Genomic DNA, 18,288 nt, shown 5'->3' on the forward strand with positions numbered 1-18,288 from the left:
CAACCCTCCTATGTACCAAGTTGAACTGAAATCATCAATTGTCATGCATGTAAGATGGAATGCAGGTAATATCTAAAAAGGTTTGTAATGCCAATATACTCAACTCTCTAACTATGGTAAAAACAAATAAATAACTCCATCTGCGAGTAAACTCAATGCCAATCCTCTGACCAAACATTTAGGTACAGAAAAAATCATCTCAAATTGCGTCATCTTTGGGTTCCCCTGCAAGCAGGTCATCATCATATGAAACAGGTACCCTTAGCCTATCATGAACAGAAACTTGCCGACGTCGGGGATTGTCTTGAGTCTGCACTTCAGGCATTTCAGATCATGCTGCAAATCATTTGAAAATTTGGGTGGAGTCCCATCCTCTGATGAAGAAGTGGCAAATAATTGGGATGGTTCTATATATATATATATATATATTGGTGGTTGTCTATTATATGGTTTTGTTTTTTTATGACAGGTCATGTGGTTGCTTCAATTGCTTCTGCCGAAGGATAGAAAAAGAAAGAGTGATTTATAAAGCAAACTAAAGGTATTTGCCAAAAAAAAAAAAAAGGAGACTAAAAAGGTCGAGAAATATCAAAAAGTATTCTTTTTCTAAATTAAAAATAAATAAATACTGAAAATTCTAACCAGTAATGATATTCATATGATTTATATCATTAGATTTTGCGGCTCCCGGGTTGACCGGAAATTGGAGGTTGACTATAAGAACAGTAAGAGGACAAGCACGAGACCCGTGGCTAGTTGCACGTGGGTGAGAGAGAGGAATGGTAGGTCTTTGTTACAAAAAAACGACAAGACGTAAAACTAACCGAAAGCGTGAGCCTTCTGCTGACGTGTACTGCATGGTTTCCTCGCGCAGTGGCCCACCCACCACTGGTGGTTCCCAAAAGCGAAGTTTCCTTTTCCCTACGCGCGCGCCCACAAGAGCAGATGAGGACAAACCACATACGACCTTCCTGAATCCTGAAACTGCACGATTCTCATCACGCGCGACGCACGTGATAATTTCCGTGTTCGAATTCTTGTTGGTATTGTGAAGAAATATTATTACGAATCTTCTAAAATTAAGACCAAAAAATAATAATAATAATAATAATAATGAATTAAAATTAAATTGTAATTAATTAGAATTTAATCGTTGTCGTCGTTTTGGAACTAGTTCTCCAAACAAGGAGATAGGCCGGAGGAAAGGTTGGAATTACTGGTCCAAACAAGAGATTAGTACTGTCTAATTATTATTAGGAAAACTGATATTATCGTCATTTTTTTTTTATTAGAAAGAGATATTTTCACCGGCAGACTAATAGCGATTAATACACAGCTTGGATCATGCCATGCAATGAGGAAATTTTGGACTAATGTCTAAACTACTATCCCACTTTAGCTAGTAGTGTTTTTGTTGTATTAGTGTAATCGAAAACATAATCCTAGTCAATCATTATCACCTAGCTGGCTTTGAAGCCCTAAACAAGTAGTATTCTTCTTTTCTTTTGCGAATAATATTTTCTTTTTGAAAAGCAAAGAAAATAACTTCAATCATTCGTGATGCAAAATCAACGGTTACACAGTTCATTTTAATAAGATTACTTTCTCAATCATCTCATTATATTTTATTTGTTTACATATTTCTATGCAGTTTTATATTGGTAATCTTACTTTAGAGGTCATATTTGATGAATCTATAGGTACTTGCTATATCACATCTATTTACACACAAAGCAATGAATCTATAGGGTTTGGTTACTTCACTCTATCGAGTTTATATTAATTGATTAAATTTGAGTTCGGATCACTATGTGCATAGAGTTTAGGATAACTTATCGGTCACGACTCAATGCGATGTCATTCTCTGAATATTCATCCTAAAAAATGAATTAATTTTTTTATAGTAATAATAACATAATTCAAATTCTATAAAGAATCAAATTTATGGTACCAAATCATTAATTGTATATGTCTAACACAAATCTCGTTCCAAATATATTTTTAGGAAAAAAAACTGCATTATTGATTTTGTTATCTCCACAAATCATTCAATTGACATCGTATCTATCCGTCTCTCTCTCACTGCTTCAATTGCCTTTCCATTTGATCAGTTAGGATAAGATGCTCTCGTGATGCTTCGTCGAAAGTCTGTAATTAAAAAAAAAATCTCTATTGTGAAATGAATTAAAACACAATAATTACTAATTTCTTTCAAATTTTATGAACTTATTTAAAAAAAAAAAAAAAAAAAACATTGGAATGGAAGTCCCTATTGATACGTGCCCGTCAAATTTATAGCATAGAAGCACAGGTAGCCTAGAATTCTGTATCGAACTTTCACAACGAAAGAAAGAGACTAGGGAGCTCACAAAATGAAATCCAAAACCATTCCGATGCTTCTACGGCATTGAGCTCCTTCTCTCTTCCGTAACGGAAACAATGTCGAGTAACGGAATCCACAACGGCGAGGACCCGGAGTCAATCACGGCGCCGTTACTTTCCGGCCGCCGATTCGCCCTCAACAACCACACCTCTCAGGTGGCCCTCGTCGGCGCCAATGTGTCCCCAATCGAAAGCCTCGACTACGAGATTTTGGAGAACGAGTTCTTCAAGCAGGACTGGCGCAGCCGTGAGACCGTGCACGTCTTCCAGTACATCTTCATGAAGTGGTTCACCTGTTTCCTCGTCGGAATTATCGTCGGAATGATCGGTTTCTGCAATAACCTCGCCGTCGAGAACATCGCCGGCGTCAAGTTCGTCATCACCTCCAACATGATGCTGGAGCAGAGGTAGGTGGTAGTTTCGCTTCGAATTTGGTTTGATTTTCGAATTATGAATGATAATTGGGGATTTTTCTGTTAGGTTTTGGATGGCGTTTGTTGTCTTCTTCTCTTATAACTTGGCGCTCACTGTGTTTGCGTCTACTATCACTTCTTTAGTGGCGCCGGCGGCTGCCGGCTCCGGCATACCGGAGGTGAAGGCTTACCTTAATGGAGTGGACGCTCCGGGGATATTTTCAATTCGGACTTTGATCGTAAAGGTGACATTGCAAACTGTGTTGAATTTTGCTTAATGTAGTTCAGAAAGAAATTATATCAATTGTTAGTCTCTTATATATGAGTAGAGATTATCTAAGAATTCGATGAATTTGATGTTTTTGTTTATATGGGGTAAATTCTTTGACAACAGCATAGTAATATCACTGGCTGGCACTGATTAACTGTTTAGTAACGATTGTCCATGAATTGCCATAGTTTCATACTGATAGTTTTGGTTTTGGTTTTTGTTCAGATAGTTGGCAGTATTACTGCTGTGTCATCGTCTCTTTTAATTGGGAAGGCAGGGCCGATGGTGCATACTGGTGCATGTGTTGCATCATTGTTGGGACAGGGTGGATCAAAGAAGCATGGTTTGACATGGAAGTGGCTACGATACTTCAAGAATGATCGAGACCGTAGGGATCTTGTGACTTGTGGATCAGCTGCTGGAATTGCTGCCTCTTTCCGTTCACCTGTTGGTGGTCTGCTCTTTGCTCTTGAAGAGATGGCATCTTGGTACATGTTTTTGCTGTTTGTTCTTGTGTGATCAAAATTAATGTCTCCAATACTCAACTTTGCATACTTTTTGCATCCTATGCATTACATGTTGTTGAGACAACATTCAAGACCTAACTATATGTAGTTTATTGATTAGACGATTAAAAGCAAACCAGAGTGATTAGCTTTTTGGGAAAAGATATTTAAAATAATGAAATTTAACCAATGTTTCGTTCCGTAGGTGGCGAGGAGCCCTTTTGTGGAGAGCTTTTTTCACAACAGCTGTAATTGCGATTGTGCTCCGAGCTTGGATTGATTTTTGCTTGAGTGGAAAATGTGGGCTATTTGGTACCGGAGGCCTGATAATGTTTGACGTATATTCATCGAATATGTCTTATCACCTAACAGATGTGCCTCCTGTGCTACTCCTGGCATTTGTAGGTGGCATATTGGGGAGCTTCTACAATTATCTATTAACAAAAGTTCTCCGAATTTACAATCTCATCCACGAGTAAGCATCTTGGTGATGTCTTGCATATTTTAGTGATTTCAGAATGTTGTACAACACTCTGTTTTGCACTCCTCTTGATTTTTTCTTTATTTTTTTTTTCCAGGAAAGGCATCTTTTATAAAGTTCTTCTTGCTTGCTCAATTTCCATTTTCACATCTTGTCTTCTCTTTGGATTGCCATGGCTTGCATCTTGCCGACCTTGCCCACCTGATGCATCAGAGGCCTGTCCTACAATTGGAAGGTCCGGTAACTACAAGAAGTTCCAATGTCCTCCTGGTCACTATAATGACCTTGCCAGCCTCATATTTAACACAAATGATGATGCCATCAGAAATCTTTTCAGCAAGGACACTGATACCGAGTTTCAATACTCCTCAGTTCTCATATTTTTAATCTCCTGCTTTTTCTTAAGTATCTTTAGCTATGGGGTTGTTGTTCCTGCTGGTTTGTTTGTACCTGTTATTGTGACTGGTGCATCATATGGCCGCTTTGTTGGAATGTTGGTGGGTTCATACACAGATCTCAATCATGGTCTTTATGCTGTGCTGGGGGCTGCTTCTTTACTTGGTGGAACCATGAGGATGACCGTGTCTTTGTGTGTAATTATTCTGGAGCTGACCAATAATCTGTTATTGCTACCATTGATAATGATAGTTCTTCTTGTTTCCAAGACCACAGCAGATGCTTTCAATGGTAACATATACAATCTTATTATGAAAGCAAAGGGTCTTCCATATTTAAAGGGTCATGCTGAACCATATCTGAGGCAGCTGACAGTAAGTGACGTAGTGACTGGGCCACTTCAACTCTTTAATGGCATTGAGAAAGTTGGTAATATAGTACATGTTCTCAGAACTACAGGGCATAATGGTTTCCCTGTAATTGATGAGTCTCCACCACCTGAACCTCCTGTTTTGTTTGGTTTGGTCCTCCGTGCCCATCTTATTGAATTGTTGAAGAAGAAATCTTTTGTGTCTACTCCAGTGCGGACGACTACTGATGCCTTCAGACAGTTTTCGTCGGAGGATTTTGCAAAGAGGGGTTCAGGCAATGGTGACAAGATAGAAGACATAGAACTGACTGAGGAGGAGATGGAAATGTACATAGACTTGCATCCATTTACTAACGCTTCACCTTATACCGTTGTGGAAACAATGTCATTAGCAAAGGCTCTCATACTTTTCCGACAAGTTGGTTTGAGGCACCTTCTAGTGATACCAAAGATGTCCTGTGTAAGTGATTTCATCCTCTCTCTGTGTCTCTGTTTTAAAACTACAAAATATGGTATTCTGTAGAATCAGCTTTTTCATTGCATTGCATTGCGCATTTATATTCTTGTAGTTCACATGACATCCTTGTTCTGTATATGAACTGCCTATATTTACCCTAGTTATATATCAAATTATCAATCCTCTACCACTGTTTCTACTAGATTAATAGATCATGTTGATCTTTTTCAATTTGCTCAACGAGCTTACCTACTAGATCCAGTTTTGGCTGACTAGAATAAATACTTGGCAACCAGTGCCTCCAGTTATCTTATCCAAATGCCACTATGGCGCCATTATATATATGATCAGTATCTACAATTTCTCATATATGTTACTTGCTGTTACAATTTACTTTCCTAGCTCTCTTACTAATTGCTTGTAATCCTGCTCCTTTGCAGAGATCTCCTATAGTGGGCATATTGACAAGGCACGACTTCATGCCAGAACATATATTCCGCTTGCACCCTACGCTGGTAAGTAGCAGGTGGAAAAGATTAAGACTCCGGCTGCCCGTTCGAGAAAAATCTTTTAGGCTATCTTAGTCTAGAACTTACTATCCCTTGAAAAGGTAATTGTAAATAGTCTCATTTGAGCTGCAGCTTTCTTGTCTAGGTTACAAAAATCATGACAAGCTGTACCATTAATTATCAATTTCTTCACCAGAGGTATCTGCTAAAGAGGAATAGTATATATCATGCACTGCAAAAAAACATTATTGTTAACTAGGAATAGAATGAAGTTTCTCATGGTCAACCATGAATCGTGGCATTTTTGCCCTTTGATGAAGTATTTGCACATTGCGGAACACCGTAAAGCTCAGATGATCTATACAAATACAATTACTCTTTTGAAATTTCTTGGTCTCCAGATAAAAAAAATAATAATAATAAAGAAAAATTTCTTGGTCAAGAAATTTGACCCAGAAATTTCAAATCTCTTTGTGCCAAATTTGAATTTATCTCATTCACCTTACAATGTACAACTTGGTTAGCTGGGAATGTGATGGTTTTGATATTAGCGAGCAATATGCTGATGGTTATTCGAAGAGTCCAGGAAACAGAAATGAGCTAATCAATCTTTCCATATCTCAACCACAACTTTATAGGATGCCAATGTTCTCAACATTCAAGTGTCTAACGTTCCATGGTTAAAAATGATGCTGAGAAAAAGGCAAAAATCAAAACCAAACTGTGTCGGAACCAAATATAATTTTTACAGGGCAGTTGAATACAGCTCTGATTGAATCAGAGAGAGGGAGGGAGATGCCTCTCGCGATACTACTATCCTCTTTTGAGACTTTTCAGGTAGTCTGCCCTTATTGTCCACAGCTGCTCCCCCACTGTTTTCATGTCTGGCCGATCAGCTCGAATTGGAGCCGCACACTGGATAGCCAAATCAAAGATTTTCTGTAGTACGTCTGCATTTACAGCTTCCTCTATTGCAGGATCAATCAATTCCCACGTTCTTCCTTCGTTCAACTTTTTGAATGCCTGCGCAGTGTTAAAATAAGATGCGCATATTAGTATAACAGTTGGGCTGCATTTTGTTGTTTCATGTTCTACTTCTAAAGCTGTGCTGCAAAATCAATTACTAATCAAGGGATAAGAAGGGAATACAAGATCCTTACCCATCTGAGAGTGACACGCTCTTCAACTGGTCTCTTCATCTCCACTGGACGACGACCCGTCACAATTTCTATAAGTAATATCCCAAATGAGTAGACATCACTTTTGGCGGTGAGTTGATATGTTTTCATGTACTCCGGGTCTAGGTAGCCAACGGTTCCTTTCACTTTAGTAGAAATGTGTGTTCGATCTGCATCCATCGGACCAAGCCTGGCAAATCCAAAATCAGCAACTTTGGCTCGCATGCTTTCTGTCAGAAGAATGTTGGATGACTTCACGTCTCGATGGATAATTTGCTTTTCTGTTGTGAGATGAATAACAGCTTAGGGATCAATTAAGTTCAAATGCACATCAATAAATACAATGGAGAGTATTCTTACCTGAGTACAGATGAAGATAAGTTAGGGCATGAGCAACATCAATGGCTATTTCAAGTCGCTGATTAAACTCCAGGGTTTTCCCATGTTGAACTGTCAGTGTAGCAACACAATTATTTATGATACCATTACTTCCTATAGTAAAGTTACTTATTTTTATGTACCAGTGGCTTACCATCCAGATGTTCTCTGAGATTACCATTCGGCACATACTCTGTAATGATAAGTCGTTCATTTCCTTCATCCACATAACCTAGTAGCTTTACAAGATTCCGATGATCAATTTTGGCCAGAAGTTCAACTTCGGTACTGAATTCGGTTTGCAAATTCTCAAAGAGTTCCTATGACAAAGTTTCCATGTTCATTTAGATGGGAATATAAAAAAGAAATCCATAAAGTCAACTCAAATATTACTCTCATTTAAAATTATGTAGAAAATTAATAAGTTTGGAACAAAAACTAAAGAGAAAATCCTACTGTGCAAGCTAATCCCTAACTCCTACTATCAACATATTGAGTGAATCAGAAACAACTGCAATTGCCCAAGTGGTGATACTAGTGTTTTACTAGCTAGAATGTCCCCTTGGATGGTATTTCCATTCATAAGAAAACCAATAATCATCAGCTTTTCACTAATACCCACAACAAAGTTTCCAGATTATGAACTGTCCATACCTTCTTTGCACGTTTTATAGAAACCACTTGGCCATCAGCTAGCCGAGCTTTGTAGACAGTTCCAAAACCACCTTCACCTATAAGTTGTGATTTTGAGAAGTTGCGGGTTGCCCTGGCAATCTGATTCAAATTGAGATGTACAGACCCAAGTCTACTGAGTTTTGGAGAGTTTGAATATCTAGGACTAGGTGGTACACGAAGTGGACTGGCCGGTATCTTTTCAGCGGCATGATTCACTTCAAAAGAAGAAGCTGAATTATCCACTGCAAGAGGATAATCAATTAGTGTTGACAATATATGAAAGGAAAAAGTCATATTAAGTAAACAACTAATCTAGGATGGACACGGAAGTGCAACAGTCTGCAGAATTGTAAACATAACACTGTAACAGTATGGACAAGTTGGAGAGAATTATTTATCTAATTTTTGATTGAATGCATTCAAATGGTAAACCGGAACATTTGATCAAACAATTCTATGGCAACATAATAACCTGTAGTTATAAATTCCACTACACAGTTGAAATGTAAGAGACTTACTTGAATTTGCGTCCTTAGCAAGAACATTTTGAGCAGCTTCTGTCCTTTTCTTAAAAAAGCAGGGACAAAGGAAAACACAACACACCAATAATGCTCCACTTGCTGCTATTGCAACTGTTTTAGTCGTGGACATAGATTCAGAAGCGTTCTTGTTTTCTCCATGATGGAAAGTGGATTCATCCTCAAACTCCTTTTGCATAAGTTTTCTTCCTGTTTTGAAGGGAAAATCAAAGAGCCACACTTAATAAATGTCCGAAAGGTTTTCTTCCTGTGGATTTATAGCATCATAGAAACAAAAAACACAAGCAACATTCAGTAATAGTGCATACCTAGTGAAATGACTGATCCACAATGGCTGCTTCTGAGGCACCCCTCCAAAATGCAACCATTTGCATAGTATGTTTGAAGAGCATTACAGAATAAAGCTTTCTCCACTGAATTCCCATTTATGTAAAACAAGTCCTTACCATTAGAAGTCGCATAGGCAAACTGGTCCTTACAAACCTTTGACTGTATGACTAACGCAGAGGCAGGGATTGCTGGCAATTGTACCAACATCAACAAACTTAACATAGTTATTGCCATTCTTAACGGAATAATATGCACAATTTCCATTTTCTCAACGAAATGATAACAAAGCATCCCTGTATTCTTCTATTCTTCTTGTTACCACACAGACACAGACCTTTTCACATTCTCCAAAAACCTTATGCAGTTCCAAATATAGAAACCCCAAAGTTCACTAATTTTGAGTTCAAATATTCCAACCCCTCTATATATGCAACATCAGTGTTTCACCATCACTTGCAAATCCAACCAAACTCTACAAATCACATAATCAAAAAACAAATAAGGAGCCGATCAAAACTCACTGCTAGCTTTCATCTTGATCAGCAATGTTACGGATAGTGTACCAATTCAAATTGCTCCATACAGCCAAGTCTAATACAAAACCGTTCACTCAATATCAGCAATCTTGAACCTCAATTCATGATACGCTAGATGAAATCTTCAGATGATTAAAGAAAGCTGTCACTGATCAAAACAACAAAAACCAATTCAAACCCACCTCCCCAAAAAACCTCAGACAACCAAAAGCTCCAATCTTTCACTCAACTGCTTGAAACCCAACTCAGAAAACCACAAGCCCACATCAGAACTCTGCCAAACTCACAAACCCAACATCCATAAAAGCTCTATACAAAGAGCAAGACAAGAGCTTCAAAAACAATCCAACCAGTAGTAAAGGAACAAAACAAGTAAAAAGCATCTGAATAAGAGAACCAAACCTGAACAAGAGAATAATAGGTAAGCTGAGGCAAAGCTGATGATGCTTGCTTGCTTACAGAAATAGAAACAAAGACCGGCCTCGAACGCGGTGAAAAAAACTAATGAAGAAGAGGAAAGATGGTGGGATTCTGATGTAACCCGCCAAGGCCGTCTCCGTGAGTTTTTTTTCTTTTTCTTTTTGCATTTAATAAATTTATTGACGTCTGAAAATATAAACCTCAAATTTGGACAAAGTGCTCAATGTTGACCGTTGGGAAACTACCCGATCATCTGCGGGCGACGCCAACCCAGGGGTGTTTTGGTCATTCTGCTTATACATATATATATATATAAGGGATTTTTTATTTTATTTTTTTTTATTATAAGAAGAGAAGTTCTATTCATACTTTCTGAAATAGTATTTAGATCTCTAACAATTTTTAGAATTTTTTAAATCCAACTTTGCCCTTCTAAAAAATGAACAAAATGAAAGATAAAAAAAAATTAAATAAAATCTGTACCTTCTCTTCTCCCTCATTCCCCTTCCTTCATTCTCTTATAGCCATACATGAGGATTATTCGGCAACTTTGATTAAGGTAGAATGTTAAAGATTGCAAAATGGAATAAATGACAAAAAATATAGAGAAGAAGAATTGAGAAAATAATGATCGAAAAGCAATTTCTATTGCCTATTCTTTTTGTTTCTTTCTAATTTGGCTTAATTGTTTCACTTCATAGAGTTGACGTTAATTGTTATCTTGGTATCTTTTTATGGTTTTTTTTGTTTTTTGTTGCTAGAGTAGACTATGTTGCTAGCCTGATTTGGGTTTAGGGAAATTGATTTTGATAATAGTCCTCCTGTGGTATTGTAAATTACACGATTTATTATGAAATAGAAGGAGGTTCATAAGAGTATCCAAGCTTACAAGGTGAATGTTGTTAAGTCTTGGCTATGAATTGAGTTGTAAGTGTCGAAAAAAAATATATTACTAGTAGATTTGTATTGGAAAAAAATTGTGTCGATACAAAAAAAGGGCAAGATTGGAAGTTTTGTGCAAATTTTAGAAGGAGAGGTCCAAATACCAATTTAGGAAGTATGAATAGAAGCTCTCTTATAAGAAATTGTTTACTAAACTAATTTTTCAAACACTTATTGTCATTTGGACCGTACAATTTTTTGAGATGTGTGTGTGTGTGTGTGTTTTTTTTTATCAATGATAGTGTCACATTTTATTTATTTATTTGTGTTTTTGATAGGAACAAGTAATTTGTTTTTTAGAGGAATACTTTGAATATTAAAACAAAGAATCTTGCTGTTGAAGAGAGTCCATCTCTTTGGTGTCATCAAATAGAATTCCATATTATATCCCACTTTTATCAAGTAATTATCTTTCAAAGTTTGGAACTTACTATTTTGTATTTTCAAAAATTGTTTAGTTTGTATGCTAATTAGTAATTACATGTGCTCGGACCAAAAGAATGTGATGCGGTCATGGTTTAAAAGTTGGATGGTAATGGTTTTCTTTAGTAGTGTGAAAAGATTTCATGTGCTGTGGAATTTTCCAAGGTAAAAAGAACAAAAGAGTTGGTATATATATATAACAGCCCACTTGCATAATTTAGTACATACGAATCTCTTCTTCTGTTGTATTACACTAATACTCCATGATTAGATGTGACTTAATCGATTTGAATAGTCATTCAATTATTTCAAAAGGAACCATGCATCATCCTGAAATCTCTGCTTAATTTATACTTTTTGTGATTGCTTAGTTTGCTCAATGCCTCAATGTCTGTCTCATCTACTTTCTTCAAAGAACCGGAAACATGAACATGAGGTTACCGGCTAATCATCTTCGTTCCACTATTGTCAGCCAGAAAAGGTCATTCCCGTTATTTGTTTTGCCCTCGAATTTGGTTCGGTTATACTATTTGTGGCTTGTGAACTTTGTTATAGTTAGTAGGTAATACTCTTTCCTCGATTTAGAATCTTATTTCATAGAGTTTTATATGAACAAGTTTAGTTTAAGTTTGAGGAGAAGTGAAGGTTTTTTTTTCACTTTTTCTGAATTTCTAATTATAAGTATTTATTTATGTTAAAGTTACAAACAGCCGAGCTAGTTCGCAGTGAGTACTTTTTTTTTTTTGGGTCCTTGACCCAAAACACTAAAATGAGCTAAAATTATCTCACTTACCCCAATAACAGATTTATATTCCCACTAACCCAATTTAACGTAAAATGACAACTTTGCCTTTAACTTAATTAATAAACTACACTTTATGACACTCATAATCAATCTCTCCCTCTCTCCCCACATCGACTCCAGTCCACACTCTCTCTCTTCACATCGACTCCAGGCCAGAAGTCGACGCCGGTGGCTTCTGGCATCTCCTCCCTTCGCCTGAATCTACGTCACCAGCCACCTTCCTTGTCATCCTCACAGCTCGATCAGCGCCTTCGTCTCCTCCGCTTTCTTCTCCTCTCTCGAGCGCTTCTCCTGCGTCAAAGTGGCCACCAAGGACGAGGCCGCCCACCCTCTCTCTCTCTCTCTCTCTCTCTCTCTCTCTCTCTCTCTCTTCCATTTTTGGATTTCTCGCGAGTTCTCGATCTAGTCCAGCTTAGTTGGCCCAATTCGACGACGACGACTCCAACAGCCGTAACTTGCAGCATATCCGAGCCACAGAGCCGGTACGGTGGCCAGAGACCATGCCTCGCCAGTGCATTGGGAGTAGGAAGTGCTCTTTGCTAATGGAAGCAGCAACACGAAAGAAGAAGGGGGTTTGTCTTGGAGCCCCAAACCCTGGATTAGAGGCTCCGTAGTCGTCAGCAAGAGAAGGGATCGAAGGTGGAGATCGTGGGCTCGTGGCCGTGTGGGAAGAGATGGGTGCCCAGATCTTTTTTTTTTTTTTTTTTCCAAATATTGCAGGTTTGATTATATAAGAAAAAAAGTCATTTTTTTAGAAGAACAAAACAGTAATTGAGTGTACAACATAGAAATCGAGTATTAATATCCATATTTTGGGGGGGGGGGGGGGGAATATATGTCTATTAGAGGCCAATAGAGGTTTATTAAAGGTCTATTGGGGGACAATAGATGTGTATTGGGGTGCAATAGACTTTTTTTTATCAATTTATCTCTTCGTTTTTTTCTTTAAACAAAGTTTTATTTATCTAAATTTAAGAAGATTATTCATATTCTGGCAACCGAAAGTTCTATTGGGGGGTAGTAGACGTCTATTGGGGGACAATACATGGTAGATAGACGTCTATTGAGGGGCAATAGACGTCTATTGGGGGGTAATATACGTCTATTAGGGGCAATAGATGTCTATTGGGGCCAATAAACCTTTCTGGTGAGGTTTTCAGAAAAGTCTGGTGGGCTGCGGTTAGTGACCGGATTCCGGCGGCTGATAACGGGGCTCCGGCGAAGTCCCATATTCTCTCTCTCTCTCTCTCTCTCTCTAAGTAACAAAGGTGAGGGTAAAATGGTATTAAAAAATAAATTAAAAAAAAAAAATCTTAATGGGATATTAGGGAAGACTTCCTTAGAGTGTTTTAGATAAGAGGGAATTAAAAAAACTAAATGGGGTAAATGGACAAAAACCTTTATTTTTTTAATCCTTAGCTCACCCCACTCTTACATTTGCCAGTGATAATTGAACTCATGACAGTTATAATATTGGAATTATAGTTAATCAACAGGTACAGCTCACCAACATGTGAGTACGCTATATTTTCTGACTTTCATATTAGGTTTTGAACTGTCATTTTTACCTCCGTATCTCTCTTTAAAAATAAATAAAAAACACCAAGTTTAAGACCTCTAAAACTGTAGAAGAAATGCAAACCAACGCCTATTAGGGCATAGAATAACAATTTGTACAAAAGCAGTGGCGGAAGCCCAGCACTTGCCGTTATCCATTGTGGCCTTATTGCACCCATCAATGAGCCGACTAGCTATCTGTAAATGAGGTCTGGATTTAAGTGAGCCCTTTAGATAACTATTAAGGAGACACTAAAGAAGAGGAAGATGGTGGATTATGATGTAAACAGCCACGACTCTGTGAGTTTTTTGCATTTAATAATTTTATTGACATCTCAAAATATAAAAATATAAACCTCAAATTTGGACAAGTGCTCAATATTGACCATTGGGAAACTACTAGATGATCGGGCTCTTGACCATTTACCCAATTTAGACCCAACAAATGCCCACTTACTCTACTAAAAGATTTGTATGCCTACTTACCAAATTTAAATGTAAAAAGACAAGTTTTCCCTTTAAATAATTAAAAAGTAATGACTTCGCCTGACTCCAGTTACCAGCCGCCAGAATCCCATTACCAGTCGCCGGAAACTTTTATTACCCTCCAATAAATTTTTAAAAAGTTTATTGGGGGGCAATAAAATGTGTATTGGGTATTATTAGGGAGTAATAAAGTTTATTGAGGGGCAATAAAATGTTTATTGGGTATTATTAGGGGGTAATAAAATAGGACGCGAGACTTCGGTCATCGGTCCGGAGGTTACCGGAAGTTCACAAAGAGGTCGTCGGAGACTTTTATTACCCCAAATAAAATTTTATTATGGGGCAATAAAAAGTTTATTGGGTATTATTGGGGGTAATAAATATTTATTGAGGGACAACAAAACTGGACACCTATCGCCAGATTTCAGCCGCCGGTAATCGGATTTCGGTGACTGGTGATCAGATTCTAGCGACCAGTGAAGTCTCTATCTCTAAGTGACAAAGGGAAAGAGGGAAAAATTGTCCCAAAAATTAATAAAAAATAACTTAATTGAGTATTAGGGCAAAAAATATGTAATTTGTTAGGTAAGTGAGCAATCTTATAAGATGTTTGGGTAAATAGGGTTAGTGTAACTCAAATTTAGGTAAATTGACATTTTTAATCATTTATATCAATGATCATATATGTCACATTTTCTTTAATTCATTTATATATATTTTTTTATCTGAAATATAACTTTATTGATGCAGAATAGGTTACAGACTATTCTAAACCATCATCTTCATTTATTTGTTTTTTTATAGGAACGAGTACTTTCTTTTTTTGTTTGGTCTGATGGAACGAACTTTTATCTAATCTTTATTTTTATTTTTTACTGGAATATTTTCATTATTGAAACAAAGAATCTCAACAGGAAGTCCATCTCTTTGGTGTCAGCAAATTTAATCCCACTTTTGTCAAATAATTAGCTTCGTTCAAGTAAACCTTAATTTGTGTTTGGCACAAACTCTAGGTTACTTGACCTAGTGGTAATAGGGTTAAATTAGAAGGATCTAGATTCCTATTCAATGTACGATTACTTTCCTTGTATGATTGAGATTCTATGCATTGTAATCCTCTATATAAAGAGGCTCCTATTATCAATGAGAATACACAGCGAATTTCTCTCAATTTCAGTTTCTCTAAAACACGTTATCAGCACGAAACCCTAACCCTGAGACCATAAATTCGTAGCCTTCAAATCCCAGAAACCACCGCCGCCCACCTTAAAGCTCTCAACTCCAGGAGTTCGGAACCGGCGGCGCCACCACCAGAACCGGCCAGGAAAACACCAAACCGGCCACCGGAAGTGACTCAAATATTTCTGCCCGGTTTGAAGGTTCCCTCAGATCCTCCTGTGGCCATATTCGATCACCAGAAGAGCCTTGTCCCCAGATTCCGGGAACTGGAAAATTCACCACCAGAACCAGCCTAGAAACGTCCGAACCGGCCGCCTGAATACACTGCACCACCGAACCGCCGGTGACCTGTATCCTCTACCTCTGCTTCAGTCAACCAAGCCCAAAAGAAACCCTAGGCCCAGAAGCAGAAGCGGATCCACCAAGCCCGGAAGCCCAGCAGCAGGCCCACTAACGTCAGCGTCCAGTCAGCATCAGAGTGCCACGTCAGCACCTCCGGTCAATGACTGGTCAACATCAGTCAACCCTCCGATCAACGACCAGTCAACCTTTTTCCGGCCACTTTTCCGACGACATTTTTCAGGCCAACTTTTCCAGTCAAGATTTCCGGCAATTTTTTAAGGTAAACTTTTCTCAAAGTTCCCGTTTTTTGAAGTTTTTATTACTTTCCCCTTCTTTTTCTCAGGGACTTCCAACATCCCTTCTTCTACCCCCCTTTCTTCTTCATAGGGGAGACCAATAGCCGAACTGTGGGGGTTCGTGCTCACTCCAAGCTTGGAGCTTGTAGAGTCCTCCAAGCTTGGAGCTTGTAGAGTCCTCCAAACTTAGAGTTTGTTGAGAAGAAAAACGATCGACCACATACATCATTGTTTCGATCTAATCCAAAACCCCTCTTGGAATCGGACTTTCTTGGAAGAGACTACGCTCAGAAAATCCCTAATTTCTTGGAAGCGACTACGCTCAGAAATTTTATAGTTTTTCGTGGTAACCTTTTCCGCTCCGAAACTAACCCTATTTTCTTGTTGTTTTTCAGGATGAGTAACCTGAACAAGTTGAGCTTCGCTCCACTAGAGACAACAGGCGCAGGATACCACAAATGGGTCCGTGATGTGCGCCAGCATCTTAAGGCTGATGGGATCCTGAGTACTATCCAAAAGCCAAGTCAGGATGTGCTTACTCCTCAACAAGCTGCTGCTTTTGAAGCAAATAGAGCTAAGAGAGAGGCGAATGAAGCTAAAGCCATCATTCTCATGACAAGGCACATGAATGACACGCTCCAAAATGAGTACTTCAATGAGGAAGACCCAAGAAAACTATGGGTAGAACTCGAGCAGTGTTTTGGCAACGTCCGTGATTCTCTGCTTCCAGACTTAGAAGTGAGATGGCATAGCCTTAGCTTCTGTGATTTCAAGTCTGTACTTGACTACAATTCAGAAGTATTTCGTATCAAATCTATGATGGAATTATGTGGACAGAAAATCACTGATACGATGTTAACATAGACGTAGTTTGCTGGATGAAGGCCATCGGGGTCCCAAATACGAAACCCTAGGGAATTAGAGTCTAGCAGTTTAACACCTAAAAGAGCCCAAGTCCAGCTTTGAGCCCTCAGTTGAGTCCACATCCAGGCCCTTGGCCAATTAGGCCTCCAACTCGCTTTGGGCTTCCAATTTGAGTTTGGTTTGGGCCACCAAATCAGATTTGGACACTCGAATTATTTGGGCACTCTTGCACTAGTGAGCATCTTCTTCTCTGCTACCAACCCAATCGCAGCAGTCACCAAAACCGCCCTTGCTTTCCCTAAGTTCACTGTCGAGACAACCACCCTCAGCCCTACTGCCACACTAGCGGGTCGGAGCGTAAGAATCGCTGTCACCCTGCCTAAGTCCTTAGAGTCGTGGCTCTGGTAAGGACGAAACATAGAACAGTGCATGCCGGCCATCTTCATAATTCCTAGAGATTGGAACTTAGAGCATTGCACCGCCGTCCTTGCAAAAATAAGCATAGCTTATCTGACCTCCATCTTCATGAAACGGCTCGCGAAACCTTGCATAAGCCTATTCCGGGCTTTGATCAGCAAGATCTCCATCATGCCAAAATCTTTGTTTATCCACGACGATTTCAGATGCGCACGATTTGGTTGAGGACGCCCAACTCTCCTTGACGTCTCAGTCCGGGAAGGCAGAGTACTAGATCGATTTTTTTTCCCCAACAACACCCATAGCAACAAGGCTCCATAGTTAGATTAGGACTGAGAGACAGAGGTCTTGTTAGGCAAAAGACGTAGCCATGACCTATTATTGGTGGAGAGGGCAATAGCCGCGCTGAATGAATCTGATGAGATCAAGATCGGAATAGCTCTCCATCGATGATGGAGGTGGGTGCTAAGATGCCAAGGGCGGTGTGAGCGCAACCCTAGCAGAGCCATTTTGGCACAAAATCAGAATAGAGTGGTAAAGAAACCTCGTTATTAATTTTGGAACATGAGGTGTTTAGTTTTGTTCAAATTTGAGAAACAATTTAGAAGATTGACCATGAATTAAAAAATATAAAAATTGGAACAGTCATGCTTAACAGCTTGAAAACCCAAATGGAAATGGAAAATGGAGAAAATAATTTAAATATCAATTTATTAGAAACTACGGTAAATCCAGAAAATTGAGCAAAAGCTTGTTCTATCGTAAATCTGAGGCCATTCTAGTCATTTTAATGTAAAAGTAATTGAAATGTCTTATTTACCCCTACTTTTAATGGAGGTTTGACATAACTTTAACGGAAGTATCTAATTGATGCTATTTTGAGAGTCCAGGTACCTATTTGACTGCTTTTTAAGTTCAGATACTATCTAGTCCGATCTATAAAAGTACAGACCCTACCCATGATAAAAACCCTAGTTGTTGACTACCTTTGGACCAAAAAAGCTTTGCCTACCTATCATGTCTGCCGACTAATGATCATCATCGTAGTTGTTTTGCTCATTCTCCAAAGGTTCTTGGTGGTCATCCTCATCTTCGTTTTGTTCATTCTCCAAAAGTTCTTGGTTGTCATTCTCATC

At 38.5% G+C, this 18,288-nt stretch overlaps 2 protein-coding genes across 3 annotated transcripts; one reads left to right on the plus strand and one right to left on the minus strand.

The window, feature by feature from the left end:
- The first annotated feature begins 2,295 nt into the window (after positions 1-2,295).
- On the plus strand, positions 2,296-6,125 carry LOC112189945 (putative chloride channel-like protein CLC-g). Its single transcript, XM_024329343.2, has 6 exons — positions 2,296-2,789; positions 2,863-3,040; positions 3,292-3,554; positions 3,778-4,047; positions 4,151-5,279; positions 5,717-6,125. The coding sequence occupies exons 1-6, from the start codon at positions 2,440-2,442 to the stop codon at positions 5,858-5,860; spliced, it is 2,334 nt and encodes a 777-aa protein (XP_024185111.1). The 5' UTR covers positions 2,296-2,439; the 3' UTR covers positions 5,861-6,125.
- A 248-nt stretch (positions 6,126-6,373) lies between these two features.
- On the minus strand, positions 6,374-9,966 carry LOC112189272 (calmodulin-binding receptor-like cytoplasmic kinase 3). 2 transcript variants are annotated; one of them, XM_040513468.1, is made up of 8 exons: positions 9,824-9,966; positions 8,864-9,730; positions 8,535-8,744; positions 7,996-8,258; positions 7,496-7,661; positions 7,324-7,413; positions 6,946-7,244; positions 6,374-6,808 (listed from the first exon to the last, which is right to left on the minus strand). In XM_040513468.1, the coding sequence occupies exons 2-8, from the start codon at positions 9,174-9,176 to the stop codon at positions 6,599-6,601; spliced, it is 1,551 nt and encodes a 516-aa protein (XP_040369402.1). In that variant the 5' UTR covers positions 9,177-9,730; positions 9,824-9,966; the 3' UTR covers positions 6,374-6,598. The 2 variants fall into 2 exon arrangements, with proteins under 2 accessions (XP_040369402.1, XP_040369403.1); XM_040513469.1 differs by having other exon boundaries at positions 8,864-9,695; positions 9,824-9,962.
- Between the last annotated feature and the right edge of the window lie 8,322 nt (positions 9,967-18,288).

This window comes from Rosa chinensis, chromosome 2 (genome assembly GCF_002994745.2).
Source record: "Rosa chinensis cultivar Old Blush chromosome 2, RchiOBHm-V2, whole genome shotgun sequence".
NCBI classification, from domain to species: domain Eukaryota; kingdom Viridiplantae; phylum Streptophyta; class Magnoliopsida; order Rosales; family Rosaceae; genus Rosa; species Rosa chinensis.

Bases quoted from the DNA above. Each gene is read 5' to 3' on its own strand.
- LOC112189945 (XM_024329343.2), top strand. From the start codon at position 2,440: ATGTCGAGTAACGGAATCCACAACGGCGAGGACCCGGAGTCAATCACG. The intron at 3,555-3,777 runs GTACATGTTTTT...TTCGTTCCGTAG, and splicing joins CTTGAAGAGATGGCATCTTG to GTGGCGAGGAGCCCTTTTGT. The intron at 5,280-5,716 runs GTAAGTGATTTC...GCTCCTTTGCAG, and splicing joins TGATACCAAAGATGTCCTGT to AGATCTCCTATAGTGGGCAT.
- LOC112189272 (XM_040513468.1), bottom strand. From the start codon at position 9,176: ATGCTTTGTTATCATTTCGTTGAGAAAATGGAAATTGTGCATATTATT. The intron at 8,259-8,534 runs GTAAGTCTCTTA...ATCCTCTTGCAG, and splicing joins TGCTAAGGACGCAAATTCAA to TGGATAATTCAGCTTCTTCT. The intron at 7,414-7,495 runs GTAAGCCACTGG...CTACACTGACAG, and splicing joins TCTCAGAGAACATCTGGATG to TTCAACATGGGAAAACCCTG.